This window comes from Lichenostomus cassidix, chromosome 3, assembly GCF_008360975.1.
Source record: "Lichenostomus cassidix isolate B80296 chromosome 3, HeHo_3.0, whole genome shotgun sequence".
NCBI classification, from domain to species: domain Eukaryota; kingdom Metazoa; phylum Chordata; class Aves; order Passeriformes; family Meliphagidae; genus Lichenostomus; species Lichenostomus cassidix.
In genome coordinates, this window is record NC_139483.1 from 57,405,257 (window position 1) to 57,425,552 (window position 20,296).

The window sequence follows — 20,296 nt, forward strand, 5'->3', positions numbered from 1 at the left end:
ATTTAAAAACTATGTCCTGCTATCTCCTGCCAATGTAACAGCCAGAAGAGCTACTGTGACTCTGATGTCAGATTGCCATAGAATCATGGAATCATTTAGGTTGGAAAAGATGTCTAAGTTCATCAAATCTAACCACTAACCCAGCACTGCCAATGCCACCACTAAAGCATATCCCTAAAAAGATTGCCCAGAAATTTTGTGTTCCATGAAATGCTACCTAGAAATTTCTGTGTCCAACTCACAGCTCCAGGCTGATCTGGCCCATATCTGCATATCTTGACCATGGGTCCTGCCTTGAAACCTGCAGTGCCTGAGTACCCACCATTTCTTTTGGGAAGCTGGTCTATCACCTATGGTTACCATGTAATTTTTTTATACTGTTGTCCTTCCTGTTTCAAATTTGAACAGGCTCTGCTTTCAATGATTTGGGTCATAACTTTATTTACAGATCAATTTTTTTTCCTGTAAATTAATCCATAGCTTTTTACAGGCCAAAATTAATTCATCTCTTACCTTTGACTCACAGCTAAGGAATGGAAGATTTTTGGGAGCTTCAGTGAGACTTCAGGTAATTTTCTGCATATTTTCAGGTTCTAAACTGTTTTTCTAGTGTGTGGATCTGGCAGAGGGGAGAGTGCACAGCAAAGTTTGTCTACTTCCCTGGTGGCAGAGCCAGTTCTACTCTGTCTCGTTGTTTCCCTGTGGAAGTTCCTGCTCAGTAGATAATTTACCAAGATGCCTCAATCTCTTTCAACATCACAGCTTCCAGGCTACCTTTTCGATGAGATACCTGTGACTTCCTTTTTCTTTTTACACTTGATCTTATGGTCTTGCATTTTTTATTTCTTTTCCAAGGCTGCTGTATCCCTGGATGTTATTGATCCATTGATGACAATGTCAATAGGTGATGTCGTTTGTTAATTTTAGGGATTTTCATTTCATTGCTTTTTGTCATATTCCTTTCACTTTCATAGTAAGAGTGCTCATCATTCTAGGTTGTAAACTTGACAAACACATCTATGACCATGACAAGAAACTCAACAAATTCGGGAGAAAGGTCCAGACATTCTCCTGATGACCATGTTGAACATAATCTCTCAGAAATCTTACAGTAAACTTACTGTTGAATAAGCAGGCGAGAATCTTATCCCTCAACCTGTGTACACTTTATATGCACACACTTTATTTATAAACTCCACATATCAACAGAATTTTCTTTGCTTCAATACAAGCCATCTTGTGTGTGTGTAAGTGCCTGGGGGAAGGGATGGGAGTGTTATATATACAGGAGCAAAATGTATTGCATCAGTTCAAAGTAAAAAAGCTCAGCAGAGTGCTTGGAAGTTTTAGAGACAGGTATTTTTTTTCCACCAAAAAACGTTTTCCTTCTCAAAAAATTAGGTTACTTCTCCTGTTTGCATTACTAATTTACCACTGACTTCAGTGAAAACAGGTTTGGGTTCAATACTTTGCTGTGTTGAAAAATTCTGGAAACATTTTCATAAGATGCAGTAACTGCAAGTTAATCTTAATTCCTGGGAAAGACAGAAGTTACTGTTGTTGTCTAGAAGATGTGGTAGATTTGGCACTCTCTTACTGCTACATTTTTGTTTCTTGTGTGTATTTATAGCTTTGACTGGCTGTGCAAGCTGTTTGCACAGAGGGTAATGTATGGGGATGCTCTCCCCTTCTGCATTGCAGCACATCCCCCCAAAGGCACCAAGTTCCTCCTCCTGCTCTCCTTCTGTTTTGTGTTTGTTCTGCTACTTTTAACATTATAAATAAGAGGGAGAAACTAAACCCAGAGGTAAAGTATGCTCTCTGAGTCCATCTGTCCAATTAGGAAAAAAAGCAGAGATTGTTCATTTAGATTTAGGAAACTGGAGGCTTATTGAAGTTTGTGAAGGCTGCACAGAGGGATGGCCTTCAATTTCTTACAAAAATCACACAGGCTGAAAACCTATATCCAACAGCTGGTGTCTAAATGAGATCAAGACAGATAGCAAGGTAGTGAGGGGTAGGGACCAGGAAATGCCTTCCTCCCCTTCAAAAGCAGACATGTTAGCTTCCACACAGTCAAATATATATATAAGGTGCAGAACAGCAGTTTTGAGCCTAAACTGCTGCTTCCAAGATCAGCCACCTAACATAGCTTTCTAACAGGAAGAATGGTGATGGATCAGAGTGGATTCTACCCAAAGGGAGAAGGAGAAAGGAGAAAAAAAATTGCACTGATGGACATCGTAATTGGAAGGCTAGACAGATATCTCTCAGGTCTGAAACGGGAAAAAGGTGATCCTGCTCGTGAGGATTTGGCTTAGGTGGTCTCAGAAAATTGTCACCTGGGAAGTGAATTACTCAGATGTTACTCATTACTCTCACAAGTTTTGGGAAATGAGAGATACACTTAGCTTCCTGGTTTTACCTTATTGAAGGTGCTCCCAGATGTTGATAGGACCTGAAGAGTGAACAGCAAAGACTGTAGATTCATAGAATAGTTTGGGTTGAAAGGCACCTCAAAGACCATTTAGTTTCAACTCCCCTGTCATGGGCAGAGACACCTCTCACTGGACCAGGTTGCTCAAAACCCCATCCAACCTGGCCTTGAACACTTCCAGGGATGGGGCATCCACAACTTTTCTGAACAACCTGTTCCAGTGTCTCACCACCCTCACAGTAAAGAACTTTTTAATAATATGTAAACATTACATATCTATCTCTATATATCTAATGCCAAAAAGCATTTAAACCATCTACGTCCTGCATGACAGATAGATGGACAGAGAGCTAGAATTGTAATTAATTTAGCAAAGACATATATGAAGCATAAGTAACCACTTTAAAATGGTATTTATCCTTAAAGTTATGTATGTTGAAAGCTATTCCTCTTCACAGAGCATCAGCACCAGAGCAGATACCGTCAGGAAAAGTAAAAAACCTGAGATTAGGTTAAATTCAAATGAAAGGGAATGAATTCTTCCCCACACTTGAGGAGAAATGACCGTGTAAAAATGCCATTGCTGAGGTATCCCCTTGTGGGACTTGCTGTGAATCAGTTCCCAGGATTATACTGCACCACTGACTGCAGCTAAGTGCCTCCTTTTGCAGAGGTACTTGTAAAAGAGGGGAAAAGACAACAACCACAACCAAGAGAAACGAGAAACTCTTAGCTGTAAATCCTGCTGGCTTTTCCAACTGGTCTAATAAAACTCTTGCCTTCCAATTTTCTCTCCCACGAGAAGTAAGAAGCTTTTATGAACTTGAGTCAAGGTATTTGGAAATTTGGCAATGTCTGCAGAAACCAGCCTGCTGATGAGGAAAAGAAAGCTAAATCATTCTGGTTTTGCCCTGAGCAAAGGGCTGGATAAATATTCTTTTTCTAACAATGATTTTATTTTTGTCTCCTCAGGCAAGTAATTTAAAACATCAACTGACATGCGTCCAAACTCATCATAAGAATAGCTGAAAGCATACTAGTCTTTATTTATACTAGTTTGAGATAACCAAAATGCTTAAAATGTAGATTGTAGGTAGCACAGCAGAGATCCAAAACTATCCCAACTTGAGCAAAAGTCAGGCTGCATCAAGAAAGAAAGGTAGAAATTGTTCACCTCTGTACTCACTGGTCCCAAACTTTGCTTCCAGCTCTGGTGATTAATGTATATAACTTTATAAGAAGAATTTGCATCTCCTTAGTAGGTCTATCTGAAACCAAAACCAACCATGTCTTCTCTACTACTCCAGCAAAAGAAAAGAAAAATTCAAAACAAAGACATAAAATGCATAGAAAGAGAATTAAAAACTTCTAAAAGCCTTCATACTCTTACTCTGCTTACAGTGATCAATTAAATTGTAGTCATTTTCCACATTAAAATGTAAAAATAATTTTCAAGTGTTTGCAAAATGGAGGGGGAGAAGAACAAGAGGGGAATAAAGCTTTAAAGACCAATACACAACTTCTGGCTACACAACATTTGCATGGCTATATTGCTATTCTCCCCACTGCAGAGACATTAACATTAATAAAATAAGCATGGAGTTTTGTTCTCTCACCTTAGTAGAGGAGGTTAAGACAATACAAAATTTGAATGTATTTTCTTTACGATAAATACTTTAAACACATGCCAGCTTATCATGTGTGCCTGAGGAAATGTTTGATGGTGATGGAGGCATGGGTGGAATGTGTCCACCTCGCTGCTCTTGAAGAAATAGACTTGGGTTGAGAAAGAAAAGTTTTCCAAAGCCTTCTGCCTGTGCTGTGTTCCCTAGGAAACCATTCTGGTGGCTCAGCATTCCAAAGACAACATCCAGTTCAACCCAAAACCTTTCCTGATCTCAGTCCCCTATCCACCTTGAACACAAACTAGATTGTCAGTGAAGCTGGTTTTATTCAGCATAGGCATTACCCCACTGTAAAAACTTTCAACTGGATCTGCAAGCTGCTTCTCTAACTCTTTTGCATTGCATTGATGGATTCATGCAGGTCATTCCAATGATAAAAATCATTACATTAAAAGGGTAAATAAAAGAGTTTTCATTTACATTTCACAGGTGAGTACAGAATTCTTGCTCTTTGTTAGCAAGATGATGCAGCTCTTGACTATCTACTTTACAAAATGTTTATAAAAGACTTTGCATTAAGTATTTGTTATAATCAATGTTCAATATTCACTAATTTCCTGCATGGAAGCTAAATTGCATAAGAGAAGAGCAAACAGGTAACTAACCCAAAGCATGCCACTGAGTACAGGGTATGTCAGAAATAGGCTGAAACCAAATCTTTTCATGCCTCTGAGAAATCTTGCTGCCTGCAAAAGGACAGGACACACAGCTCTTGCTGGGCTGCTCTCCAGCAAGAACACCTCAGTGCCAGAATACACCAGCATGGATAAATCAGGTGTTAGGTCTCTACCCATGATCAGGGTAAATCTTCATAATAATTTGACTCATTAAGGAACAGTAGAGAAATACACACTTGAAAAACAGGATGCCATGCAGAGGGATCTAGGCAAGTTCAAGAAGTGGGCCCAAGGGAATCCCATGTGGTTTAACAATTCCAAGTGCAGGATGCTGTATCTGGCTTGAGGCAACCTCTGGTATCAACACAGGTCAGAGGATGAACAGATCAAGAGCAGTCCTGCTGAGAAGGACTTGGGGATGCTGGTGGGTGAGAGGCTGGACATGACCAAGCAAAGTGTACTTGCAGCCCAGAAATCCAATTGTATCCTAGGCTGCCTCAAAAGTAGTGTGGCCAGCAGAGTGAGGGAGAGGATTCTTCCCCTCTGCTCTGCTCTGCTCTGGTGAGACCTCACCTGGAATACTACATCCAGCTCTGGGGTCCTCAGCACAGGAAGGTCATCAATCTGATGGAACAAGTACAGAGTAGGCCAGCAAATAGATTCAAGGGAGGGAGCACCTCTCCTATGAGAAAAAGATGAGAGAATTGGGATTGTTCAGAGTGGAGGAGAGAGGTCTTAGAGATGACCTAATTTTGGCCTTCCAGTACCTGAAAGGAGCCTACAAGATGAAGGGAGATCTTTTACAAGGGCACATAGGGACAGGCCAAGGGGGAATGGCTCCAATCTGAAAGTAGGTTTAGATTAGGTATTAGGAAAAAATTCTTTCCTGTGAGGGTGGTGAGGCACTGGCACAGGTTGCCCAGAGAAGCTGTGGGTGCCCCATCCCAGGAAGTGTTCAAGGCCAGGCTGGATGGGGCTTTGAGCAACCTGGTCTGGTGGCAGGTGTCTCTGCCCATGGCAGGGGACTTGGAAATCGATGATCTCTAAAGTACTTATGATTCTATGACTTTTTGATCAGTACTTCAGTATATGAACCATGTAATGCAATGGTGTGAGGGAGCAATGGACAAGCTGATATTGGTAATGGTAGTAAGAGATTTTAAAAAAGAAAAACACTTGCTGCCTTCCTCCGGAAGAAAAGTACTGAAACTGAGTTGAGTTCAGAGAAGGTGGTAACCTGATGTCTCCCTGTGTTCCTGCCAGCAGCATTACTTATAGGCCCAGAGCAGATTAAGACTCATTTAGAATGTGTTTTCTTCTTATGTTTGGTCTCCTAATGATGCAAAAAATTTCTGGTGAAGTTTCCGAAGTCTCTTAATTTGAGTTTTGGGAATTGTACAGCCCTGCCCACAAAGTGCCTCTTCTAATTCTACTAGTAAAGTTTTATTACATGAGTACTGTTCTTGGGATTATAAATAGCAGCAAGTTGAAAAAGGTTGTTTTTGTCACAATATTTGTAGATTAAGTGTGCAGCTCTGTAAAACTGGATGGTTTATTTTAATGGAAAAATATTTGCAGGAAATTGGAAAGCAATAGGACTGCTATTTCTGCCTTATACTAGTGTAAATGTTGCCATCACAATGGGGTGAGCAGTGCTGCTGAGAGTGGTATATTGCTGGAAGACAGGATAACATCACCCCCAGGTTTTGGTAGAAAGTCTCAAAGGTTTGGGATGTGCAGGCTTCAGAGCTGCTGAGAAGCAGCAGACTGGCCTTGAGCTGGGCAGGGACAAGATCATTTAGTCCCGTAGGAGACTTCAAGAACTTGAGTGTGGTTCCCATTCCAACTCTCAGCCTCCAAAATATCATTTTTCTCAGCAAAAGAAAAGTAAAGCTCAGGAGCAATCTGGGGTTAGCTCCAGAGCGATGCAATAGGGATACCCTGGCCCCTGGCTCTGCCAGCACAGGACTCCCGTGCTGGGCTGAATGGAACTGTCTACTCTCCAAGGCCACTGCAGCTCACCTGAAATAGCACAGCTGTTTCCCATGAGTGTTACTGCTTCTACCAGACCCACTATAACAAAACTCAGGCTTGTCTTGCCTGAGATGCTGCAGTTTGCCCAGGGCGCTAGATGTTCCTGCTGCTTGAGCTTTTGGCTGAATGACTGGAATCATCCCAGCCAACCACAAGTTTGAGCTCACTGAAGTTTTCTTTCAGTGACCATTTGCTGTGAGAGGAGCAGGGAGTTGGATATGCAGGCAGCAGGCTGTTGTGGGAGGGGTGTGCAGCTTTTAGCTCTGACAGCCTCTACAGTGCACACTTATCTCCAGCTCTGCTTCCCTCATGGCACCTGCATCCAGGCTAGTTGGGAAACCCTATTTCTGTCTGCTGTGCTGTGCAGCACAGCACGCTGTATAGGATGGTCCATCATCCTTCCCTATCCTACAACATCCCATGTTGTATACAGGCTCCTAAAATGTCACCAGTACCATCCTTACCAAACTGAGATGTGCTGGAGTACTTCAAAGTGAGCATTTTGCACTCTTTTGTACAAACATTTATACAATGCATGCTATAGGAAACACTAGTTGGACTTCGGTGATGACTGTTGTGCTTTAAAGGGAGCAATTTTCTACTAGATGTGTAATTCAATCGTTCTTTTGAAGAGTGAGCTTGTCATCTCCACATGATTGAAACTTTATCTAGGGTCTTCTGTTATGTAAGAACATAAGGCACAGTCTTATAAGAAAATTAAGAAAAAAAGCTAAATTTAAGAAACATTCTTCATTCCTTCATCACCCTTGCCCTCGGAAAAGATAAATGTGCGCTTTTGGAACTGTCCTAAGGATCCCTTCTTTAGCACACAATTTTACAAAGGCTGAGCCCCTCCAGTTAGGTCACACCTTTGGCCTTGACAGGCCCTATCACACAGTTGCAACTTCTTCTTAAATTAATCCATATTCACTTGCAGATGTTAGCATTTTTTCAAAGAGAATCTAAACACTCAGCATCTCACAATTTTCTGTTTTGTCAGTCATCTGAGTTTGTACCTTTGAAGTTACTGCTATAATTGGAAGAAAGGTCACACTAATCTATCCCTGTAAAGACTGCTTTCATTTCACCAGTATCTAATTATTTTTTCTCTCATTTCTTATGATGCCTTAGGTAAAACTAATTTTTAGTGCTTATCCTTTTTAAATCATTTTCTTTTCTACATGTTATTTTGTAGTTTGATATATCCCTCACATCATAGTAGGTGGTAGTATTCTGGAACCCACAGTGTTATGCGTGAAATATTGTCATGCAAAAGCCAAAAAAGAAAGTATCGCTAATTTCCTTTATGTAGTAGTTTGGTTTTCATTGAATTAATATTTCATTTTGGTTGAGTACCAGTCTCTTTCTCTGTAATTTAAATGAGAAGAAAACACATTCCAAACAGCGTAACTTCCTTTTAAAACTTATTTCGTACAGCTCAGAGCTTTCAAGGGCCAGTATGACTTCTTGTGGAACCGAACTTTCCCGTTTCGGGTGCCATGCTATTTTTTGTTTCCATCCAGATTTGCAGAGGGCTGGGGAACATTCCTCCCAAAGCATCTTTCTGATGGCTGTTCTCGCCCCCGCAATGGCGGTGGTGCTGTGCGGAGGGGAAGGGAAGGGAAGGCAGCTTGTGCTGCGGGTGTGTCGGGGACCGCATGGCCGGGCTGGCCGGGTGGCGGTGCCGCCGGGGGAGGCTGCGGGGGTGTCAAGCGAAGCGAGTGGGGTTTTGAGCTGTGCTTTTGTAGCCGTCTCAGTGCAAATCACTCAGGGTGGGGGGGTCCTGGTTTTCCACTTATAATGCAAACAGTATTCTCCCGACGGGGGATCTCCTGCTTAGCTCCATCCGTCCGCCGCACCGTGCGCTCGCCCTAAGTGAGGAGGCGGTCGGGACGCTCTTTTGCCTCCGGGTTTCCTCTCGTGGAATTCTTCCACCGGAGATAGGGCTGCCGGGGGCCGGAGAGGCTCCCCCGTCCACCTCCTTCCCTCCGCTTCCCCGATCGAGAAGGGGATTTTGGCTCGCTCAGGCCAACTGCGAGCATCTCGCCGAGAAGCCCCTTGGCGAGCGCACGGCAGGTGCTCCCGGCGCGGCGGAGTCCGGCGCGGCCCCGACGGGCGGCGAAGGGGAGCCGGGGGCGGCGGCCAGCGCCGGGCCGGGGCGGGAGCGAACAAACCTCTGCCGAGGGCGCACTGCCCCGACGGGGCCGGCCGGCGCGGTGCCGCCCGCAGCGGGGGCGGGGTGACCGGGGCACCCGGCCCCCCTTCCCCACGCACACACACACGGAGACACAGACACACAGCCCCCGCACACGCACACCGCGCCCGGGCACACGCGAGACGCACAGGCGGCCGCTGGTGCGCGGCGAGAGGATGCGGCGGCTGCGCCCCTGGGCGCTGGTGCTGGGCGGGCTGCTGTGTGCCTGTGCCGGTGCCGGTGCCGGTGCCGGTGCCGGTGCCGGTGCCGGTGCCGGTGCCGGGCCGGCGCTGCGGAGCTACCCGCACAGCGCGGTGCTGGACGGCGCGGGCGCTTACCTCCTGCGCTGGGGCCGCCGAGGCAGCGCCCTCGCCCTCCGCCTGGAGGTGCGCACCCGCGGCTACGTGGGCTTCGGGCTCTCGGCCAGCGGCGGCATGGCCTCAGCCGACATCGTGGTGGGGGGCGTGGAGAGGGGCCAGCCCTACCTGCAGGTAAGGCCCGGCTCCTTCCCCTCGACCGCCGGCCCGGGTCCTCTTTGTCCGCCCAGCTTCCCCGCGCTGTCTCTCTGTCGGGATTCCCCGCTTTCCCTGCCCCACGTTTCTTTCGCAGCCTTCTTGCCCTGAATCCCTGTACCTCTTTATTTCTTCCTTCTACCCTTTGGGTTATCCCTGTTGTTCTGCGTTCCTTTCCCTCGGAGGAGATACTCCTTTTCGATCCGCTCCCTGCCAACCGTCCCTCTAAACTTTTACATGGTTTTCAAAGGTGTCAGGTTTCTTTCCTCTTTATCCAGAAAACGCAACCCCCCTGTTCTCTCTCCTTTGAGCGCTCTCTCCTGCCTGCCCGCTGAGCCTAGACCCGCGGAGGAGAGGGGTGGGATGGCAGTCTCTCCCAGGGAGGTGCGGCACTTTCTCCTTCATTCTGCCAACAGCTGGCTGAGCTTGGCCGTCCTGGTGCCGTCTGAACTTCCTCTTTCCAGTCCCACTGGCATGAGGGCACCATCCTACCAGCTTCCAAGCCTGCTGACGTCCCCATCTGCTGGGGCACAGCCGGTGCTGCTCCTGTGCTTGGTGTTCTTCCTCCCCTGACCCGGAGGTGTTTTAACCCAGATGTTAGAAGGGACTTGCAGAGTAACCACTGGGACTCCTGGTACATGTCCTTGGGCTGGTAAAGCAACCTCAGAGGCGCCCAACTGTATCAACAAAATTTTCTTGGGATGTTTCTGTAGTAAACTAGATATTGTCAGGGCTACATCTGGAGCAGGAGTGTGGAACAGAGGCCTTGCTGGTGCTTCCAGTGAATCATCCCCTCCAAAAGGCACTGGTGGCCAGTGGGGTAGGAGCCATGGCAGAGGAGGAAACCCACACCTTAGGTCCCTTCTCATCAACGTGAGATCCAATCCAGGAGGAGTTGCTCTGGGCTTGGGGGAGCAGGGACAGCTTGTCCTGTGGATGACTGAAAGGGGAATCAGTCCTGGAATGACATGTCATCCCCAGTTCCTTGAATAATACCTTAGATGCAATTTAAGACCATAGTGGTTGTTAGAGTATGGTATAGGAGAAGTTGTCTGTCTTTCCTTCATTATGTTAGAGGTAGTTGAGCTTTGAAGCTGCTGCTTAAATTTTAAGAGGCTTTTCCTTAAGAATATGTTTTATATGAACAATTCACCATAAGAAAACTAAATGCATATTATGATCTCCCTACTATTTGTCAAGATTTTATAAACCCAAAATTTTTACAGAAAAATGAGCTTTTGGTATTAATATATTCTTTTTTCTTCTTCTTCTACTTTTTCTTTTTCCCTGTTAGTTTGCTGTATGAAGTTTAGGCAAATATTTGTGTTCTCTAAGTTCAAACCAGTGATTTTCAGAATATTGGTTTCTCCATATTTCAAAATGAAGATAATTTTTCTTAAAACCTCAGCCTAAATAAAACACTAAAAGAGTAAAAAAACCCTAGTCTGCTCAGTGAGCTCTTTACTCACAGAATGTAAGGCTTTCTGTAAGGCTTTACAATTCATAAAACACACGTATTTAGCATTAAGAGAAACCCAACTTTTTTGCCCAGTTACTTCATAGATCCTGTTAGGTTAAAGCAAGTCTTTTAGAAAGGCATCCAAACCTAGTGTGAAGACATCCAGTGGTGGAGGATCCATCACTTCCCTTGATAATTTGTGGCAATGAGGAGTCTCTGCTTCTCCTGATTCCCAGTACTAGTTTGTCTTGGTTTAGGTTTCAGCTATGTATTTTCTCCACTACATTAAAAACTTGACTCCCCCTGCATACCTCCCCCATAAAGTTATTTATATGCTGCAATCAAAGCAATCAAGTCACTCCTCAATTTTCTTTTTCATAAAATAAATAGATTGAGCTCTATAGCATCACAGGATATTTTCTCCAGCATTCAGAGCACTTTTGTGGCTGTTTTCAGCACCCTTCAGCAGTTTTCAGCATCCTTAAAAATGGCCCCATACAAATTCCATTCTTCCAAAGGTTTTATCCACTGACATTCTGTTTCAAATAGAAGAGGAAAGGACTGTAGCAAATGCCTGCTGATACAGACCTCGTGATATTTTTCCTGAAAAACTAATTTAGCATATAAACTGTTATGCCGAGTGCCATGAGTTATTTTGTTCCACTTTTGAGTAGGTAAAACACAGAAGAAATACTTCTGTTGTGCTTTCTTGCCACTTGAGGCTTTCTCCATCCCTGTTTCTTCAGTTCTAGGTAGTATGGTTTCTTTCTAAACTGAACTGAGGTTTATTAAAAAGTTGCTCAGGTAAAATATTTGCATACTTGCACCAACAAGGAAAGGCCAGAAACAAAGATGATAAACAAAATCTGTCCAAAGGCTTTTTCTGGTCAGGCAGCAGGGATTGCTAAAAAATTAACAACTTGTTCTAGGATTCTAGTCCAATAATGACCAATTCTTCCCTTTACTAGACAAACAAATACAGTTAATATTTTAAAAATACATGCTGTGTTAAGTGTATATCATAATAATTTAGATTATTTACTACTGAAAAAGATTTTTTCATAGATAGCATCCTTGAAAGTATGTGGTTTTATGCCTAGCTGCACTCCATGAAATATGTACACCCTACAATGAATGAACTTACTTTTCCTTTTGGTTTTAGAAATATGTTTTTATTCCATGACCATCTGTTGGAAAATGTGCATTGTGGTCTAAACTCTTAGAGGGGTCATTTTTTGGCTTCTTTGAAAGTTTTGAGATGCTTGTTAGTGGCCTGGTGTTCAGATGTTCTGAAACACCTTTACAGCCTTTCAAGTGGGCATTGAAATTGCTAGTCCCTTGGGTCAATTTTGCCTCTTCCCTCCCCAAATTCTCTCTCTTTCTTTAAAAATAGAAGGTGTTCTCAGAGGTAAGAGTTCTCTTCTGGGAATAAACATGTAAATGTAGTTAGACTACAGCTGCCAGTAAGGTTAAAAACACATACTCCTCAGTCTGTGGAAGATCCATATATTGAGGTAGAGGAAAACTGCCAGATAGTTTTCAGAGAAGAGAGAAAATGTTTCGTCTGGCATTTATTCCTCATGCTCTCAGAGCAAGTAAATGCTATTCCCACCATCAGCAGGCAGGGTTTGCCTTGAAAAAACCTGGTGACTCAAAGTCCTGGATATCCAGGGTTGGGGTTGTACTTTCTCAGTTTTCAGGTGGATCCTGAACTTGGGTGAAATGAGCTGTTTATTTTGGTTTGCTTTTATATGTTTGAGCTGTGTTTAATCTGAAAGGGTGTCTGACATAAGGAAAGGCTAAAACAATTTGGAAGTCTGCGGCTTAGTTTTGACTAAATATTTTAAGATGAAAAGTGTTATGATGTCATGAGAGAAGAACAAACCTTGGTGTACCAGATTAGTTTTTTGAAGAGCATTAGAATGATCAGAGAATTATACACTTACTGTCCTGCATTTCAGAAGTCTGATATTTGAAGTGGGAACCTAAACATATTTTGGGAGCATGCAGATGATATAGCATGGATATGTGTATACATATATGCATAACTTTAGTGTGTTGTCATGAGGGAGGCACCTCCACCGAGCAGAAGGAGAAAAAGGACATGAGTGAACAAGCTATTCTCACACACTGCTGAGAGCCTGTGGTGTCAGAACAGCAGATTGTGTGGCATTTGGGTGAGCATGTTTGAGAACAAGGAGATATCAATGGGGGTTGGTATTGGAAACTAGAAGCTGCCTTTGTCTCTGTAGGGAGGAGTTGGACTTAGGAGAGTTCATACTTAGCAAAATGTTGCCTTGAAGTATTGCCATGGTCATTTGCAGCATGTGTTACTCCTCATACAACATCTTGGGGCAGTGTTAGATTTTGCATCTAGTTTTTTTCTTTTTTCTTTTTCTTTTTCTTTTTTTTTCTTTTTTCTTTTTCTTTTTCTTTCTTTTTTTTTTTTTTCCCTAATGCATCTCTTTTGTGCTTATGAATTCACACAGCATGCATTTTCTTGCTAGACCCATGCCTTTTCCTTGGTCTCCACCCCTGTCTGGAATTGTGCATCCCCACCCACAGCACGTAGCTGCTGAGAGCCCCATTTTGGGGAGAGTAATCCTCCTTGATGAATGCCTATTTTGTGCAAGTTATACAAGAGGGTTGCATTGTTGGAGTCTTCTGTTGAACTTGCACAAAAATAGTCCCTACTCAGGGTGAATAGGGACTGTGTGTCACTAAAAAGTACTTTATTATTCATTAGAGCCTTGCTTGTTAACTGTCACCCAAACTAAAGAATATCTGTTATCAAATGTATCCCATAGAGTTGGCTTAATTGCTCTCAGGGAAGTACTTGGAAGAGATTTTAAAGGACAGAAAACAGTGAGCATTTTCAGTACTTAACGATATGCTGCTTTTAAGTGCACTCATGCCAACAGCAACAACAGAAGTGTTTAGAAAACAACTTGAAAGGCACCAAGAGGGAGATGCATAGCGAGTGCCACACTGACATATCTCAGTCGGTGTTTTGTTGGAGGTATTTCATGCCTTTGGGCACTGGGGCAGAATCTCCAGATGACTAATGTCTCCCTCTTGGCTTCAGTGTGGGGCATAAAGAGATACTCCAGTGTACATCTCCACTGGCTGGGTGCTTTGTAATTCCCTTTCAGAGGTACAATAGTTAGGACAAGGAAGCAACAGTGGATGAACAAAAGATGAGAAGAATTCTGAAGCTCTTGTAATTTCCAGGCCTTGGGGGGACTGTTTTCAAGAGTTTGGTTGAGATTGTTTTTCTGTTTGGGGTATTTTTTTTTCCTTTGTTGTGTTTTTTCTTTTCATTTGGATTTTGGAAAGACCAAGAAAATGAAATTTTCTCACATCTCCCAAAAATACGGAGTTGTAGCCACCATGAGTGATGCAAAGGCTTAAAATAATGGGGGAATGATTTAATTCCCAATAAAAACAAATATCACAGAAGCAGGAGAGGGAAGAAGGAAGCTTTTCTAATGCAGATACAGAAATTTTGGGAACAAGTATCATTAATAGTTGTACTTGAAAATCCCCTAAGTGTTTTTAATCTTTCTCATAATTGAAGTAATTAAAGTAATTAAACCAAGAAAACCTGTACTGGATAAATGTGGCTCCTGTGTAAGGAATGTTCCTTGTGATAAGGTGCAGTTGTGAGATTGTATCATGCAGTATCTCCTTGCTGATTTTCTTTCCCTTAAAACACTCTGGTGCATGTTTTGTCGAGTTTCTTTATGTTAGGACAGCCTTTAATCTAGCTTTATATCTTCTGATATAACTGGAATATAAAGTCTTAAATCAACATTTATTCTTGATGTAAAAACTCGTAAAGGTGCTTGGTTCTCCACTGCAATGTCAAATTATCCATGCCAATATGTGATGTTGTATTTCAACCTCTAGCCACCTTCTTGTGCTAAATTAGACAGTTCTTCACACTTCATTGTTTTCTTTTGTGTGCAGAGAAAGTGATATGTTTTATGTTTCAGGAATGTCACAGAAACAAAGGGATACCACTGCCAGCTGTAGGCTACTGGGAAGCCACCCCGGGCAGCACTTACCTAGATATAAGGAATACTCTGAAGTGTATTCTAGTGATGCAGTCTGAATGAGAAAAGGCATATTTCTAAGTAAATAATTGTGTTTCATGTGTAAAATTACAATTTCTATTTTTGTAAAGAAAATACATGAACATGTACACACACCTATACAGGCATTATCTATTTCTGTAAATACACAAATGGAAATGTGCATCTTTGTGTTAAAATACAGACACACTCACAATTACTTGTTAGAGATAAAAATTTTCTGTCCTTGTCAGAGGTAGTGGTCCACTCTCTCTAGTGTATGTCAGCCAGTTTAATTGGAATTGTATCAGGAATTTTGTACAGCTTCCCAGAACTGCTTGCGTGAGCAAGGTCCAGGCTTCCTAGCAAGGACTGAATCACTGCATGCTAATCTGCTGTCTAGGTAAAAAAGCAAAGCAAATCAAACCCAAAAAAAGTCCCCCCAAAAACCTACCCACTCAAACAACCAGAAGCAAACAAAAAAACCCCCAAACACAAAACCACCACCCTCCACCCCCACCCACAACCAGTAAGTTAATTATAAACAGTCTGCTCATGGGACAGTGGCTGTGAACTTACTGATCCCAGTTACTTTAGAAACTTACTGCAAGTATTTGATTGCTGTAGCTGTACCCTTTGTGTGGTTATTTTTTCATTTGCAGCCCATCTCAAGATTGGTTCAGTCAACTGGAATGCTCTCAAGGTGTTCTTACAGAGTGCAGGGATGCTTTCAGGCTCCTTCTTCATGTTAGGTTGCTGTGGGTGGGCTCTGCTTTGCCCCGGCATAAAAGCATAGTAAGATTTTTGCCTGAAACTCAAGCTGAAATTTATTTGAGGTTGCAAAATAATTTGGTTTGCTTATTTGTAAACCCATGCTCTGTTTGGTTCTTGCCAAATACAGTGTAAACCCAGCTTCTTTTAGGTGGTAACATCTAGTGTGTACTGGAACCTTGAGCAGCAGGATTCCATTTAAATTGAATGCAACAATAAAAAAAGAGAAATGTTAACCACAGCTTTTTTTTTTGGAAACCCAGAAAGGCATAACTTGGTGATTATTTCAAACAAATGTTTTGTTCAGTTCTTTTGCGTACGGTAGCAATTTATCCACCCTATTTATACTAAGATATATCCTCTCCTGCACCAACTTTCATCTTTGCTACAGCTTCATGATCCTTTTTGCCAAACTTCTTGGTCCTGGTCATTGGCATCAGCTTGGAAATTTCAGGTATTTGAAACTCCATGGGTTGGCTACAGAACATCGGTGAGGACAAATTGAAACACAGTTTGTTTTTGTGTCATTTGCCTTCCCTGGCTTGATCCTTTTTTCACTTTTAAGTGTTAAACTGCTTCTGAAGGGCAGTGATGGCGCAGTTAGAGAAGGGCAACACAAATAAATGGGGGTGGCTGAGTTTCTTGCAAGCTGAGCTCACAAGGCGGTTGATGGATGGAGCCACAGTCTGAGAATTATTTTATGCTCCTTGAGGTTGAAAGGTGATATATATAATTTAGGACGGGAAATGAATATCATAAACAAAACAAGCTTGTACATTGTAAAGATCTGGGGAGGGAGTCCCATAAACACCTGTTTCAGTCTGTGATGACAGCTGGTAGGGCTTTTGGGGTCAAGCTTCCTTCTGCAGCTGTGCTAGCATTCTCGAAGGAGAAACCAGCATCTTTTCACATCCTTAAGAAATTATTCTCCCTGCTTGTGGAGCAGAAATCAGAAACCATATATAGCACAAAATATATTTTTTAAGAAGGAGACAGGGTAATGGTATCTGAAAAACAGTATAACATGATCTGCCTCACATCTGGAAAAGAGCATAAAATAACTTGTTATGTCAGGAAGATTTTTCATTTTCCATATGTTGTTTCAACTTTTACATAATGTGAGGAAGGAGATACTTAATTATCCAATGGTTTGCACAACTGAGTCCAGAGTTTAATATGCTCTTTTATGCGATATTATCAAAAGCAGTAAAAAAACCTTTAAATGTTTCACATGTAAACAATTTACATAAGCAAATTCTGAAATAGACATTTTTGTTATCATGTAGCATGACCAATAACACTTCAGAAACTTTGTTTTAAACACTTAGTCTTTAAATAACCAAAGATATTCATACTAGAAAAACATAGTCACTTCACCCTTCTCTTTCACTAATTCTTCTGTAAAGTTGATGTGTAGTTTGAAAACTTTCTCTTCATTAAACATATAATATATATTTTTGCGTATGTAAGAAACTGAAGAATCTGGATGCAAGTACTGAATCAGCACATAAATCCATATTGAGGATTTATCCACACACATGTGAGTGTTTCAGAAATCCAGTTTTAAGGACTTGACAATTGCTCTAGATCTCTGTTGGGAATGCATGAAATTCAGGGGACTTGTATCAGTATAATCTACCCTCCAAAGACACAGGTTCTCTAGCCCAACTGTATGGGGTAGAAAACCAGATCTTGTAAAAAAAGATTATATCATGTTAGAGTCTTTTCCTGCCTTTTGGGAAGAATAAACTGTTCCAGTACATAGCCCATTTTAGAACTCTCTCTGATAGATATCAAAGCACTGTAATGCTGTGGATCAAAACATCCCACTCCTGTCTTTACAGAATTAAATATGTGAAACTTGTGAATTTGGATGGGTTCTGTGTTACAGTAGTCTGGACCTGATAGAGTTTCAAATTAAATTTATATTTCCTTAGTTTATCTGAAGCTCAGATGCCCAGCTTACCCTCTCTGGCCTCTGGTAGATCCATCTTTGTACTGTCACTTTTCAGAAGCCTTCAGAGGTATCCAGCTTTCTCCTTTGACTGGACAAAAGTGTGCAAGTGTAGGCAGTCCAAATGTGGTGATTCTGATTACATTTTCACCAAGACTTTTTGCAGCAGGACATTATTTTTTTTCACTCTGAAAGGAAACATAGGATATGTGTAAATGTACAGACATATATCTACATAGATTTATCTAGAACAAACATTTTTTTACTTTTCCAGATGGCAGATTTTTCCAAATTGCGGCTGAAAAAGATGGGGCATCACAGGCTGTCACTGTGTCATCATTTTTGAAAACCTCCTTTTGTTCATTATGTTTTGTACAAACACACATGTCTTAAAGGCTTTTAAGCTCTGATGAGTAAATTCAGCAAAATCTGCATAGTCTGATTTTAAATCTTCTCCATGAACAGAAGGAGATTCGTATAGCTCCTGGGCAATATGGCATTATTTTGTTTCAAAACTGGGAAACAAACCATTATCATGTGAGAGGCTGAGCAATCAAATTTTGAGTTGTTCAGGTTTGGATGTTTTGTTGTATTATTTGATTTTATTTTTATGATGAACATCTGGATAATTTTTTTACAAAGGAACTAAAAATAGTAATAGTCACATCTAGCCATGAAATAATTTCAGGTGAAATCACTGAAATCAGTGAGGTGTTGTACATTGTTGGCAGCAGGGGTGGGCAGCCAGCACCTGAGCAGGCAGCAGTGTGAGTGCCCAGCTCAGCTCACATCCCACAGGGAGCAGCCTGGTTCTCTCTGGGGGCTTTGGGACCCCTTTCCCCAAAGCATTTGCCAGCAGCCACCAAATGAGCCCCTTGTGGTGGGCCAGAGCTGTGACCTGTCTGCGACTGTCATCCAGGCGAGTGAAATAATCGCACTGACAACTACGTTATCAAGGTGTATCTGAGCTAATAACTTAATTACAGAAATTGTTTGAGTTGTTTTTGCATTCTTGCCTCAGGCTCATGGAAATCAGGACTACATCACAAAAGGGATTTTTTCTGCTTAGACCTGTGTCCTCTAGGCTTGTGACAAAATGGTGAAGTACACGACAAAACATTTGAGTGTGCACACCTAGCTTTTCTCCACAGTTCTTGGCTTCCCTTCACACTGGTTTCAGGCAAAGACTTTGAGTCTGTTCATGTGAGGAAAAGCTGCTCTTGAATTTGTCTTCCTCAATATTTCCATGAGTGGGTGCTTTACTGAGAATGCCTTTCTCCAATTTAATGTAACATTTCAGCAGAGATACCGCACTTCAGTAAAAACTGCTGTTCACAAGGTTACATTTCTTATCTAGAAAAACCCTTACTAATTTAAAAATGGAAGCAGAGAATCCACAGAGGAGTGTTTTCAGAGCAGGAATGGTGTTATTTTGCCTCTTTCCAAGTTCTGATGCAGGGCTAAAGTGGAGTGTTTTGATCCCATGAAGCACCCATCTTCAAAGAATCATCCCAAAACAAGTCTATTATTTCTGTCTGGAAAACAGCAAATCCAAAGTTATTTCTCTAAACAAATAAAACTCATCAGTTCACTTTCTTTTGGGTCCCAGGCTTCTCTTTTGCTCTTTTTAGTGATTATTTTTCCATGTGCCAATTCTCTCATGTATGCACTTTATCATTTGTCTTTATAAGAAGTGGTGACAGGAAAAGAAGAACTGTATGGTCTCTTACCCACACACAGATTTCTAGGGTGGAATTAAGTTTAAGATTACATCTCCTAAATGACCCTTCAGTGAATTAATGAAGTTTCAGTTATTTTTTACTAGTATCAAAATACGCGGGCATAACATTTTACAGTTTTTCAGGTTGGTTACCTCAATCCTAACAAAAGGGGAAAGCTAGAAGTCTCTCCAAAAGTGAACAGAGGTCCAAACAGCGACAAAAATGAATGTCTGCTGGGACCAGCCAGTGCTGCATTATTTTGCAAAGGACAGTACACAATGAATGATGTCTCCCTGTAGCCTGTTTGGCATGAAAAATATATTGGTTAGTTAAAAGAACCCTACCCAGGCCAAACCAGGCAGAAACAGCCTAAAACTCAAAGGAGGGTGACCAGAGGAGCTGCATCTAGGGCAGTGGGCAGCCCTTGCCAGGTGGCTGGGGTGGGAGGGGAGGGAGGGAAGGGTCCCAGCTGCACGGGGCTGCAGGAATCCGGGGTGAGGAGGTTAATGACCTGACATTGCTGCCATGCTACTCCTTTGTGCCGGGCCCCTGCATGGCCCTGGATGGGGAGCATCTTTCTTACAAACAGCTCCCTTGCCTCTTCCAAAACCTCAGCCTAATCCCAGCCCGGCAGCTTTTGTATGAAATGAGCATTTTTCGTGCTAGTTCAGCTGTAGGGTTTCTGGTTTCAGTCAATGTTCATTCAAGAGGTTTGTTTTTTGTGGGAAAGAAAAAAACGTAGGAAAAGTTGTGAAAAAAAGGGGTGACAGTTTTGTTTATGCAAATATGAAGTGAATTTCATTCTCTCTGTACTTTCTCCTGCAGTTCATGACATCCCA

General features: G+C 42.2%; 1 protein-coding gene across 1 annotated transcript in view; it reads left to right on the forward strand.

Annotated features, from left to right (window-relative positions):
* Positions 1–9,012: 9,012 nt before the first annotated feature.
* MOXD1 (monooxygenase DBH like 1) overlaps positions 9,013–20,296 on the forward strand; it is a 47,879-nt gene continuing 36,595 nt past the window's right edge. Inside the window, exon 1 of the mRNA XM_085055940.1 lies at positions 9,013–9,458. Coding sequence (XP_084912066.1) covers positions 9,144–9,458 — 315 coding nt within the window. The 5' untranslated portion in view covers positions 9,013–9,143. The remainder of the gene's footprint in view (positions 9,459–20,296) is intronic.